General features: G+C 39.9%; 1 protein-coding gene across 5 annotated transcripts in view; it reads left to right on the top strand.

Annotated features, from left to right (window-relative positions):
* Window positions 1-12,482, top strand: part of myo3a (myosin IIIA) — a 160,484-nt gene that overhangs the window by 41,849 nt on the left and 106,153 nt on the right. For all 5 annotated transcript variants that reach the window (XM_041814651.1, XM_041814652.1, XM_041814653.1 and 2 more), the window contains one exon: window positions 3,191-3,325. In XM_041814651.1, the coding sequence (XP_041670585.1) occupies window positions 3,191-3,325 (135 nt within the window). The remainder of the gene's footprint in view (window positions 1-3,190; window positions 3,326-12,482) is intronic.

Here is a 12,482-nt window from a genome sequence, read left to right as displayed (position 1 = left end):
GGACAGCTCTTTTTCTGTCAGTTATATAAGCGTGCCACCGAGATAAAGCTGATGGTCACAGGAGTCTCTTTCACACCAGAGATCATCAACTGCATTTATTTAAGGGCCAGACTTTCAGAGAAACTAGAACAGAGACGTTTAGCCCTGATTAACATATTTTTGAAAAACATCTTTCTTTCCTTTTAAATGTTTCAGCCTCTAAAATTTAGATCAGTCCATTTACCATAGCCAGCCACAAGGGGGCGACTGAGATATTTGTGCTGGATTTTTCTGGGACTGTAATGTTCTGCTGTTCTCTGTCTCCTGATTGGTGAAAACACATGAAGATACAAGTCTTTAGTTTGATTCTCAGAGGAAAACACCTGAAATTAAAAAAAAAGAAAACCACAGTTTTAATCCAGAATGAACTGATCAGGATGTGTTTATCAGGCGTGTTATTTGCCATTAATGACTAACAGGTAGATTTCTTTAAAATGGATCAAATATGAAACCAATCTGGGTGTTTATTCTCATTTTTTGGAGCTGTAAGATGACAAAAGACACCTGACATTCATCCACATATTTTTTTCCCTGAATATTTCTGAATTGAATAATGTTCTGATGTTCTGGGAGCCGGATGGGAAGATGTGGGGGGCCTGATGTGGCCCTGGAGCCACCAGTTGATGATCACTGCTTTACACACTCTGACTAATAATGCCCTTGAATTAAAACAGTTGAACCGTGTTGTTCTTGCGACCTTTAAGCTTCTGCATAGCTGTAGCCTGCTCTGTGTTTAAAGTCACTCCAATGAAAACATGCTATGAAGGGAAATGACAAGATTTGAACTGCTGAGCATGTAAGCGTGTGAACTGTTTGGACATTACATCCTTTTAAAGGGATTCAGTTTGTCTGAATGCATTGTTAAAGACAGGGATGCATGACTTCAGTATCAGCAGATGTTAGCTTCAAAAGTTTAATATCAGTGTCTAAGATGCTGATATTTACAGCCCATATATAAGCTGTGCATACTGGCAGTATTTATCCTATATTTAATACTAGTGGAAATACAAGTGTGCCATCAGGGACGGGTGGTTTCCTCAGTTGCTACACTCTGAGAGAGGCCACCCATGAACCCTGAATACTCCAAACGTTAAACTATGACCATACTGTCTACTTCTCTGCTTCTCCCTCAGCTCCACTTGACTCAGCCGTTCTTTGCACAAGAGACACCTGGTGTTTATATATATTTAAGAAAGGTGTATGTGCACCAGTATCGGCTAAAATTAGCGTGGAAATATCAGCATGTTGGACATGGGTAAAAATCCAATATTATGTATCCCAATTTTGGCCCTTGGGCTAAAAAACTCCAATAAAAATGTGTTTTTATTTCTTAAAATTCCAGGCTATCTCTGCTTAGGACATATGAAACGTGTCCTGCAGAGACACTGCTTCATTTGGAGGTCAAAAAGATGGTAGTCACCACAGTACAGGACTGGCACTGTAGTCTGGATGTTTCTGTTTAATCTGGTGTGTTTGAATGGAAGCCGTTTCTAGAATCAGAAGGACTAAAATCATAGCTGTGTGTTAAATAGAGCTGCTGCAGGGTTACACAGTAACAGCGTGCATCGTTTACTCAGGGATTACATTACTGAGCCACCTTAACTGTTGTTTAGCCTCTCTTTAAATGCATGTTATCAATACTTTGTGGAACAAAAGGCATAAACTACAGGTGTGTCTCCTCCGTGCAGCCGGAGCAGAGATTAGCAGGATCAGATTTCACTTATTACCTGACAAGAGTAAGGAGAGTTGACCCAGAGCCATGTAGAGAGGCGGCTGACTGATGGGACAGTGGTGGAGGTGGTGGACATAGGTTTGTGTGTCTACATTAAATATGTATGATGGCAAGATTTTAATGCATTATACCAGTGTGATTTCAGTGTAAAATGTTGAATAATCATGCTTTATCAGCCGTAATCTCACATAAGGATGAAACACGTTCGAAAATCTAGATCTGTCCTTTAGTCTCCCTGTAGATCCTAAACACATTGTTGAGTTTTCCAAAAATGTCCTGTAGAGCAGCAATAGAAAGGAATTTTTCTCATAATAACGTTAACCCTTTAATAGTAAATACAAGTCTGATCCAGGAAAAGTTAGCTTAGCTGTAAACAGCACCAAAAAGCTACTTTTGCTCCAAATAACTAAATAAATCTAGTCAAATCTGGGGCATTGCAAATTCTTTCAAATTGTTTGTCCTTGTCTGTGTGTTCTTGGAAAGCGTCCTTGGGTTTAATGAAAGGCGTTATATAAATTCAAGATATTATTATTGTTATAATGTTCATAACTTGGCTCCTAAGGTGAGGAAAGCAAGATGTTTCCCTTTGTTTCAGTTTAATTGATATGCTAACCTAATGTCTCCTGGTACCATCCTCATTCTCACACTTAATAATAATAATAATAATAATAATAATAACAACAACAATAATGGTAATAAAAAATACTAATAATAACAATAATGATAATAATAATAATAATATGAAACAACAAAAATAATAAAAATAATAATACTAGTAATAATAAAAAAATACTACTGCTACTACTCCTACTACTAATGATAATAATAATGATAATAATAACAGTAACAATAATAATAATTCTTATTATAATCATTAAACAAAAATATAAAAAAATAATATTACTAATAATAATGATAACAACAACAACAACAATAATAATAATAATAATAATGATAATAATAATAATAATAATAATAATAATAAAAATTACAATAATAATAATAATAAAAACAACCTTTATTTATAAATCTCTTTTCTAAACAGACGTTTGAAGTGCTTTACAGAAGACATGCACAACAGATCAATTGACAGTCAGCTAATTCCATGGGGACGGTTTAGTTTCTGCAGCAGGTAGGAACATAAACCCAGTTAGATAGAAAGTGTAAGAAAAGCTAATGTTGTATTCATTCTCTTCATAAAGTCAGGAAAAGCACTCTGGTAAAAATATGTTAGATATGTTAAATTATGTTATATAAGGCATGTGAGTGGCATCACTCTACTCATCTTTCTCCAGCCAAGCTCATTCCTGGGATATCTTTTGGCATAAATAATCATAAAACAAAAATACCTGGTGAACTGAAGTAAAAATGTTTTAGTTTATGACTGTGGCTAAAGCTTTCTTGTCCTTTGTCTCTCAGGATATCGATGAGGAGATCGAAGCGGAGTACAACATCCTCAAAGCGCTCTCTGACCACGCCAATGTTGTCAAGTTCTACGGGATGTTCTACAAGAAGGATATAAAATGTGGAGATCAGCTGTGGCTTGTTCTGGAGGTAGGATTGAGGCTGAATAGAAAAACCTCTGTGAATGTTTCTCTGTCCACGGTGGTTGCTGCATGCAGAAAAAGAGTTTACGAGTGCAGATTAGGGGTCAGATTATACTTCACACAGCATGTCTCGCCAGGTGTATGAAGCAGTGACCAAATCCGGCAATGGGATTATGTAATGGTTTAAGCCACCACGGGCAGTCTTGGAGTTAACTTGAGGGTCACCTGGGAGATGCGGTTGGCGTGGGTGTGTGGGGGGTTGCTGTTAGCTTGCTTGTCATTGGTGCCCTGCTGAGTGCAGGAGAGCAGGGATTTCTGTTTACAGGAGCTGTCTGGGTTCATTAGTGCACACGCCCGACTGTTTGGAGCACGCACCTAAATGTCTCCTGCAGTTTTTTTGTTGGTTGTGTCTCTAGTTAAATATTCTAACTTTATTCAGGTTGAGGGCGATTACAATTTATCCTTACTGTATAAAAATATAATGAGACAGAAAGTTAAAATGTGTAAACAAGGCATGTTTTTTTACTTGGCACGTTCATGTTTACCACTGGACTGAAGCCTGGCTATTATGGCAAAGCTGTTATACTCTTCTGATGCATAGAGTTCTGACTGTGGCTCAGCTGCCCTTGGATTAATTGTTGCCAAGAGATGACACACCTAACCCTTTTTGGATTTATTTTTGAGTCAGTAGTGAGATATTATATAAACAGCTATTCATAAAACAAGCAGAAAATCTAATAGACATAAAAACTGTAAGTTAAATCTCATACACCCAGCTGTGATCAGCTGATGGCCAGCTGATCTCTATTAACATCTCCCAACTCCCACAGCCAATCACAGCTCTTCCTCCCCACACAGCAGTGAAGTGTCATGTGACGTACTTCTCACTAATCCCTGCGTGCATTAATGATGATGCACCATACTGCTGCTGCTGCTGCTGGGAAAGCTTCACCTCCTCCACCCCAGCCTCCTCCTTTATAGACTAAAGCTTCACATCCTCCACCCCAGCCTCCTCCTTTATAGACTAAAGCTCCACCTCCTCCACCCCAGCCTCCTCCTTTATAGACTAAAGCTCCACCTCCTCCACCATAGCCTCCTCCTTTATAGACTAAAGCTCCACCTCCTCCACCATAGCCTCCTCCTTTATAGACTAAAGCCTCACCTCCTCCACCCCAGCCTCCTCCTTTATAGACTAAAGCTTCACCTCCTCCACCCCAGCCTCCTCCTTTATAGACTACAGTTTCACCTCCTCCACCCCAGCCTCCTCCTTTATAGACTAAAGCTCCACCTCCTCCACGCCAGCCTCCTCCTTTATAGACTAAAGCTTCACATCCTCCACCCCAGCCTCCTCCTTTATAGACTAAAGCTCCACCTCCTCCACGCCAGCCTCCTCCTTTATAGACTACAGTTTCACCTCCTCCACCCCAGCCTCCTCCTTTATAGACTACAGTTTCACCTCCTCCACCCCAGCCTCCTCCTTTATAGACTAAAGCTTCACCTCCTCCACCCCAGCCTCCTCCTTTATAGACTAAAGCTTCACCTCCTCCACCCCAGCCTCCTCCTTTATAGACTAAAGCTTCACCTCCTCCACCCCAGCCTCCTCCTTTATAGACTACAGTTTCACCTCCTCCACCCCAGCCTCCTCCTTTATAGACTAAAGCTCCACCTCCTCCACCATAGCCTCCTCCTTTATAGACTAAAGCTTCACCTCCTCCACCCCAGCCTCCTCCTTTATAGACTAAAGCTCCACCTCCTCCACGCCAGCCTCCTCCTTTATAGACTAAAGCTCCACCTCCTCCACGCCAGCCTCCTCCTTTATAGACTAAAGCTCCACCTCCTCCACCATAGCCTCCTCCTTTATAGACTAAAGCCTCACCTCCTCCACCCCAGCCTCCTCCTTTATAGACTAAAGCTTCACCTCCTCCACCCCAGCCTCCTCCTTTATAGACTAAAGCTTCATCTCCTCCACCCCAGCCTCCTCCTTCATAGACTAAAGCTTCCCCTCCTCCACCCCAGCCTCCTCCTTTATAGACTAAAGCTTCACCTCCTCCACCCCAGCCTCCTCCTTTATAGACTAAACACTCACCTCCTCCACCCCAGCCTCCTCCTTTATAGACTAAAGCTCCACCTCCTCCACCCCAGCCTCCTCCTTTATAGACTAAAGCCTCACCTCCTCCACCCCAGCCTCCTCCTTTATAGACTAAAGCCTCACCTCCTCCACCCCAGCCTCCTCCATTATAGCATTAATTTTTATTGCAATATTTAACAATATAAACTTTAATTGGACTTTATTCTCATATTATGGATGTGCAGGCCTATTTACTTTCACTTTGATTTAAAGAACTTGTCCTGGGGGAGAAATCAAAGGTACTTAGAGAGGCACATAATAAGTAAAGTGATCACAGTGCAATGATAAACAGTATTTAGAACAAATACCAGGGGTGGACGGTTGATTTTTGCAGCTGTCTTATGCTAGATAAGCATCAAAAGATGACTGATAATGACCAAATTCAAAGTTGTATTTGACTTTGAGGCTACAGTCATGCACCTGCTGACCTCCCGGAAAGGTTAGCTGCAGGTATGAATTTATGATATTTCTGTGAATGCTCAAGGGGACCTTGCTGCTGCAGCTGCTTTTGTACTTCTTAAAAAGCCTTGCCTGCAGCACCCTGGTTTCCTAGTTGTGCGTCTTTCATATTTCATCGCCTGCTGTAGCCTTTATCAAATGTCAGGCTCCGCACAAACGTGTAATGGAGGTCAGCTGCAGCAGAGGGAAAGTGTTTGAGGAGTCAAACACGGTGGCGGTCATCGCTTTTCTTTGCTTCTTGACTTTGTGGCCGTGTCATTTGTGTTTCTGCTTTGATAGAGAGCAGCACCAATCAGTAAACGGGGTCAGGCAGGTTTCAGAGCTATGTTTGTGAGGGTCTGTTTTTAAGAATGAATCCAAGTGTTTTTATTCACTCTGCTGTCATTGGCTTGAAATTTTCATGTTTGTCAAGACTGAAATAATGTAACTTTCAGAACTTCAGTTGCTGCTGCCTTTAACAGCTTCAGAGATAAATGTGCTCTTTAGAAGATAACTTGAAAAATAAGGCTCCGTCCACACGGAGACAAAAACGATGTATTGCTGTTTCATTTTTAAAAAGTTTTCCGTAAAGACAGGATCGTTTCAGGAAATATCTGCGTAAGCACAGAACCACTCAAAACGACTGAAAACACTGTAGTGCATACATCACAGAAAACGGACACAAACTTTCTTCTGGTTGTTCTCAGCGTTGGATTTAAGAACATCTGTGTGTGTGTTTCCCGGTGGTGGTAAAGGAGCATCAGATTTTTCTGTAAAAGCCGTAACAAGCTCAGTAGCTTCTGCAGCACGAACACAACCCTGTAGTCCGCCATTACTGTTTTGGTCGGACCCACGCAGGCGCCTTAAGAGAGCTACGCTGTGTGTGACGTAATCGTTTCAAGAAAGATGCAGATAGCCGTCCACACTGAGATGAAATGGTAGTCATTTACAGATTTATGCACTCTGGGACCCGTTTACAAAAAGTATCGTTTACAGTCATCCAAAACGCCGTTTCTGTGTGGATGAAACGCCGATACGACAAAAAACTTTTGCGTATACACCTGAATTCGTCTCCGTGTGGACGGGGCCTGAATGTGGTTATCCTTTGACCTTTTTTTTTCAACCACTATGAAAGTCATGTGCCAGTTTTTCAAATATCTTCATGAAGTGCTTGCATAAAGTGGACACAAATGAAGAACTATTAGGGACGTGAATCATTTACTAAGTTATGATTGAGTGAGTTTAGTTGTAGTTAACAGTGTATTTGTACTCACACAATGGATGAAACCATGTCAGGTCAAACCTTCTTTTACCCAGTAGACCTGGCTGATATGGCCAAAATATCATGACAGTATTTGTACTGTAATAGTTTTATATCCCAGTATTATTAAATGTAAAGAGATAATGCATTTAATCATCATTGGACTAAAACAAGCCAGTCCTCAGTTTAAACACCTTTAAATGACTGTTTAAAGTATTCTAATAGCAGTAGCAGCAGCGCTAAGATAAAGACGGTGTGTCTGAGCCTAGCTTGTATTAAAGCCCCAGACAGGCTGACAGAGATGCTTTAACCCTCTCTAGGGACATTTTTGTCCATTTGGGCACATTTTTCCTCTTTCTCTGCTCCCCATCTCAGCTGCGTTAGTGCATATGGTCTAAGTTTTTGCAACAAAGTTTCTTTCTAGGCAAATTTTTTAATTCAAATTTGCTTTAATAGGTCAGGGAAACACTGTGTAACAAATTTACTACCCTTTAAAGCCATTAAGGACAAAAATGTCTACTTCTAAAAAACTGCTATAAAAACTTAACAGATTCATATTTTTCCTGCTTTTTTGCATAAATCTCTTAAAAACCTTCAGCTGTGCACAAAACTACCAAACATTCAATCATTTTGAGGGTTTTAACCCTTTAAATGCCAGTTTGACCACTTAAAGTCAACGTTGTTTTTTATTTAAAAAAAAAGGTTGAAAAAAAAAGAGTGATATCTCCCTTAAACCAAATGTTGGATGGCTGGGGTGTTATTTCTAAATCCAGCTTGGACATGTCCAGGATTAGCCAAAATATTGACTTTGATGCATTTTTGGTTTTTGTGTAGCATTTAATTTAAAATTTACTACCCTTTCGAGTTTTTAAGGACAGAAACGTCCACTTCCAAAAACAGCAATAAAAATAGTATAAATTAATATTTTTTCCTGCTTTTTTTGGTCAAATGTTTTGATCCACTTCAGTTCTAATCAAAACAATTGATTACTGAATAATTTTCAGGATTTTAACCCTTTAAATGCCAGTTTGATTACAGGATGGTCATATTTTTTCTAAAAAAAACACATTAAACAGTAATTATTTTCCAGATAACTAATGTTTGGGGGGTGGGGGTGTTTTTTATATCAGTCCTGGGTATGTCAAACATTAGCCAAAATATTGACTTTGATGCATTATCAGTTTTTGTGTAGCATCTGATTTAAAATTTACTACTGTTTCGAGTCATTAAGGACAAAAATGTCCCATTGACTCCCATTCAAACCACATTTTCTTTAAGTAATCTTTAAGTAATCAAACTGGCATTTAAAGGGTTAAAATCCTCAAAATGATTGAATGTTTGGTAGTTTTGAGCACAGCTGAAGTTGTTGAAGAGATTTATGCAAAACAAAAAGCAGAAAAAAAATAATCTGTGAAGTTTTTATAGCAGTTTTTGGAAGTGGACGTTTTTGTCCTTAATGGTTTTAAAGGGTGGTAAATTAAAGTGATGCCTGGGGGTTAAAGCAAACACTCTCTTCATGTTGTCATTATTACGAATATCAGACAGGAGGAGAGAACATGCCTAAATCAAACACATGGATACAAACGGGTGGTGTTTAGTTATAGCTGCTGATGACTGACTCACAATGAGCTGCTGTCAGTCACTAATTATTTAGTTAAACTAACAGCAGCTTTTTTATGCCTCATGTGCACCGTAACATTGCACAAGTGTTTAAACTGGTGATGATGATGCTGCAGAAATCCATACCATGGCAGAAATGTTACTGGTGCATAAAAACATAAGAGCATAAGCGTAAGAAAAACACACTGAGCCCCAGAAAAGACAAAGAAATTCAGAAATGGATATGTTAATAGTAGATCAGATTTATTAGTAAGCATCGTTCAGCTCCAGATGAAATTTGATTGAATCATTTTTGTCCTCAGTGAATCGTACATACATACATACATACATACATACATACATACGTACATACATACATACATACATGTAGTCTGGCCTCAACAAAGACACTCTCTTTGTCTGCACCTTGAAAAGAAACGCCCATCTCTTCCATTTGTGCTCCACATTTTTCCATTATCACTGAAAGAACAGCGTGTCCATGTTTCTGTAATGGAAGCTCAGTGGGCCCTGCATCCACAGCAGCAGTGTTACGCTATCCTAGTAGATAGTTTTCACTTCTCCAGCTTGTGTTTCTTTCCCTTTTCATCGCTGTTCTTCCTTCTGACCGTTCTAGAAGACCCTGCAATCACTTTGTTGCTGGATCAAGGACAATCTAAGGTGCTGGACAGTCACTATCAGGAAACAAAGACCTGTATCTGATAGTCCTTCTTATTTTTGCGCTGGAGTCATTGTTGTATCGAGGTAGTAGTTTTTATCCGTCAGGCTCTTTTGTGTCAAATTAAAATCTGCTGTTAGTAGAGCTTACCCAGCTTTGCAGTTTTGTTTACTCCATGTTCCCTTTGTGGTTTGCATAACCATTTTCCAAATTTCCCCTTGCAGAAATCTACAGCCAGCAGTCCAGATCTGGTGGCTAATCCTGTGGCTGAAATCACAGCCTGACAGTTCAGTAAGCGGCTGTGTGGGGCTGCATTTGTGTGTGTACTCCAAAGGGGCTTTGGCAGTGAAGAGACAGGAAAGCAGGCAGCGAGGTGGTCATTCACCATGGTTACTGTCCCTCCTTTCCAAACTGTAATTTTCCATCCTTTAGCTCTGCTGAGAGGAGCCTTTTCTTTGCCCCGCACTGACAGCAGACTGCTCATTATGAACCCAATTCATACAAATTGCATCCTCCTCTTTGTTAGCCCCTCATTGGGGTCTGCAAGCTTTTGGCTTTGCCGCTGTAGTGTGCTCTTTTGTGATAGCGGATGTGGGCAGAGAAGAGCCAGCTTTCATGTGTGTCGGCTCGATTCTGCTTCCATAGAGGTCATAAATACTTCAAAGATAGCGGTGATGGAGCGACTTTTATTTTCTAATTGGAAACACAAACCTGATTTGGATGTGCATTTCATTTGTGAGCCGGTGTGTTATTCAAAGAGCCCGTTAAATAAGGTCTGATGATTAGTCCAGCCTTTTAGAGCTCAGCGTTCAGCTGCGTCTCTTCTTCCATTATTCCTCTGAGAGGTCACAGCGCTCAAACTTCTCCTGAGCAACAATGCTTTAGAGTTCCAGCCAGATCCTTACAGAATTAGACTGATAGTTTTCTGCTGTTTTCTCTAACATTGATTGAGGGCATAAGAAGATCTGAAAAGGTTTCAGTATCAGTGCGTTATATTTGGGATACTCAAAAGTTTCACCTTTCTTCACTGTTGAACACAAACATACGTTAGCCCAGACTGACCAGGAATGAAGGTTATGAAGTCTAAAAAACACAAATACTGAAAACATTTGTAGTTATTGGTTTAAACAGAAATGTCCTGTCTTTCTCTACTGTACAGTTTAAGGTTGACCATGCACTAGATCCTTGGTTCCCAACTTAGGGTCCAGGACCCCCTTAGGGGGGAGCCAGAAATCTCAGGAGGGGGCACAAGGTAGTGGTGGGAGTATTGATGCTACAGTATTGATATATGGATATTTTCAAAGTACTCCTTTGTTATCGATCTCTCTAGAAAAGTCTCTAACCTTCAGATGGATACGCCCGTTTCTGTGTTTCTCTCTGGGGAATCCATCTTGCAAAGCTCCCGTCTGAACCGTTTGGGCTCGGTTAGAAAGTGACAGGACCAATCAGCATCGAGGGGCGGTACTTTCAGGCACGGCGGAGTCATGACGCAAACAACCAGTGACAAGAGGCCGATGCAGTTATGGAGGAAGAGATTAGCGTGGATGCTGCTAAAGCGCCAGTTTTATCAGAACTTGTCGACATTTCTTGGTTAAAAGAAGAACAAAGAACAGCAGTGAGTTGTTTCCTTTTCAAAAACCTCAAAAGTCGAGTACTGACATGTCTACAGTCGCCATGGTTACCGTTATTCAGTTCTCTATGGAGTTTACTCCTCAGTAGCGGCTAGGTCACGTGTTTTGTTGCTCTGATTGGCCCGCAAAGATGTGACAGACAGAACGTTCATCCAATCACCCTCAGAGTTTTTTTCCAAAGGCTCTGCCCTTTCCCAAACGCCATCTATGAGAGGTTTACCAGATGGATGTGTGAAAACTTAAAACACTGACACTCGTGTCACATGAATTTGGAGACCAATCGGAAATGCAGATACTGCCGTACCATGTGACTTTGAGGACCAATCATAAATGAGAAACAAATTTCTCCACTCACTCACATATGAATTTATTTTACAGTCTTTTTCACTCATTGTGGTCCCCAAGTAAATTTTGAAATTGCAAGAAAACATAAAAAAATACTGAGACCACATGCCAACAGAATGTATGAGGACCAAGTTGTAGAAACATAAGATAAATATTTCTAAGAAAATCTTTTATGACTTGTGTTTTTTTACATTTTTACTTGAAATTCATGGCTATAGGTGGCTAATATAGCCCTTCTATCTGAATTAAAAAATAAATAAATGAATTGGACATTTTTATGTTGTAGATCTTTTAATTCTACAAACAAGTTTGTGCTATGATTATATTTATTTTTTACCTGCTTGCACAAACATTTTAATTGAACTGAAGTTTCTCTAAATGAATTTCTGAATGACCTGCATACGCCTTTTTATTTTCCTGAAATGTGACCCTTTTGAAAGTCCAGTAGTTTATTCTTTCTTCAAAAGTACCGCTATTGTATCAAATTAAAAACATTGGTATCGCCCATATCTGAGGTTGTTAAAACTAGATTTGCACATATTAAGAGAAATCATGGTATAACTTAAATAATTCAAACAATGTTTCTGGGTGAAAGAATTTGTGTTTAGGGCTGCTGTTTAGTGCAGGAAGTCACAATTTTTTTCTGTGTTGGAAACACAACTGTTCCCTGAACCAAGTGGAACCTTGACATAGAAGACCAGCTTGGACAGCTTGTGCAGAAACATTCCTCTTCTGGAGGACTTTAATGTTTAGAGTTGGTTTACACTGTCCAGGCTTCTGAAGTTGGTTATTAAATGCAAATTTTCTAATGTATAGCCAGCCTCAAACCTTTTTTTTTTTTTTTTTTTTTTTTTAGGAACAAAGATTGTCAGAGATGTAATGGATACAGTTTCACTTGGCGGAGAATGCTCTGCTCCAAAGATGCTCCAGGGTTAGTCGAGCAAAATGCTTTGACTTTCCAGGGAGGGTGAAACAAGCTTATGCTATAAAGGAGGAGGCTGGGGTGGAGGATTTTTTAAACATTGCACTATATCCCAGTAACAGTCTTACAACAGTCTTACCTCAGTCATTTTAAATGTGACCTCT

Source organism: Cheilinus undulatus, linkage group 19, assembly GCF_018320785.1.
Source record: "Cheilinus undulatus linkage group 19, ASM1832078v1, whole genome shotgun sequence".
NCBI classification, from domain to species: Eukaryota; Metazoa; Chordata; class Actinopteri; order Labriformes; family Labridae; genus Cheilinus; species Cheilinus undulatus.
Note: the sequence above shows the minus strand (reverse complement) of the source record. Positions and strands in the feature narration are given on the sequence as shown.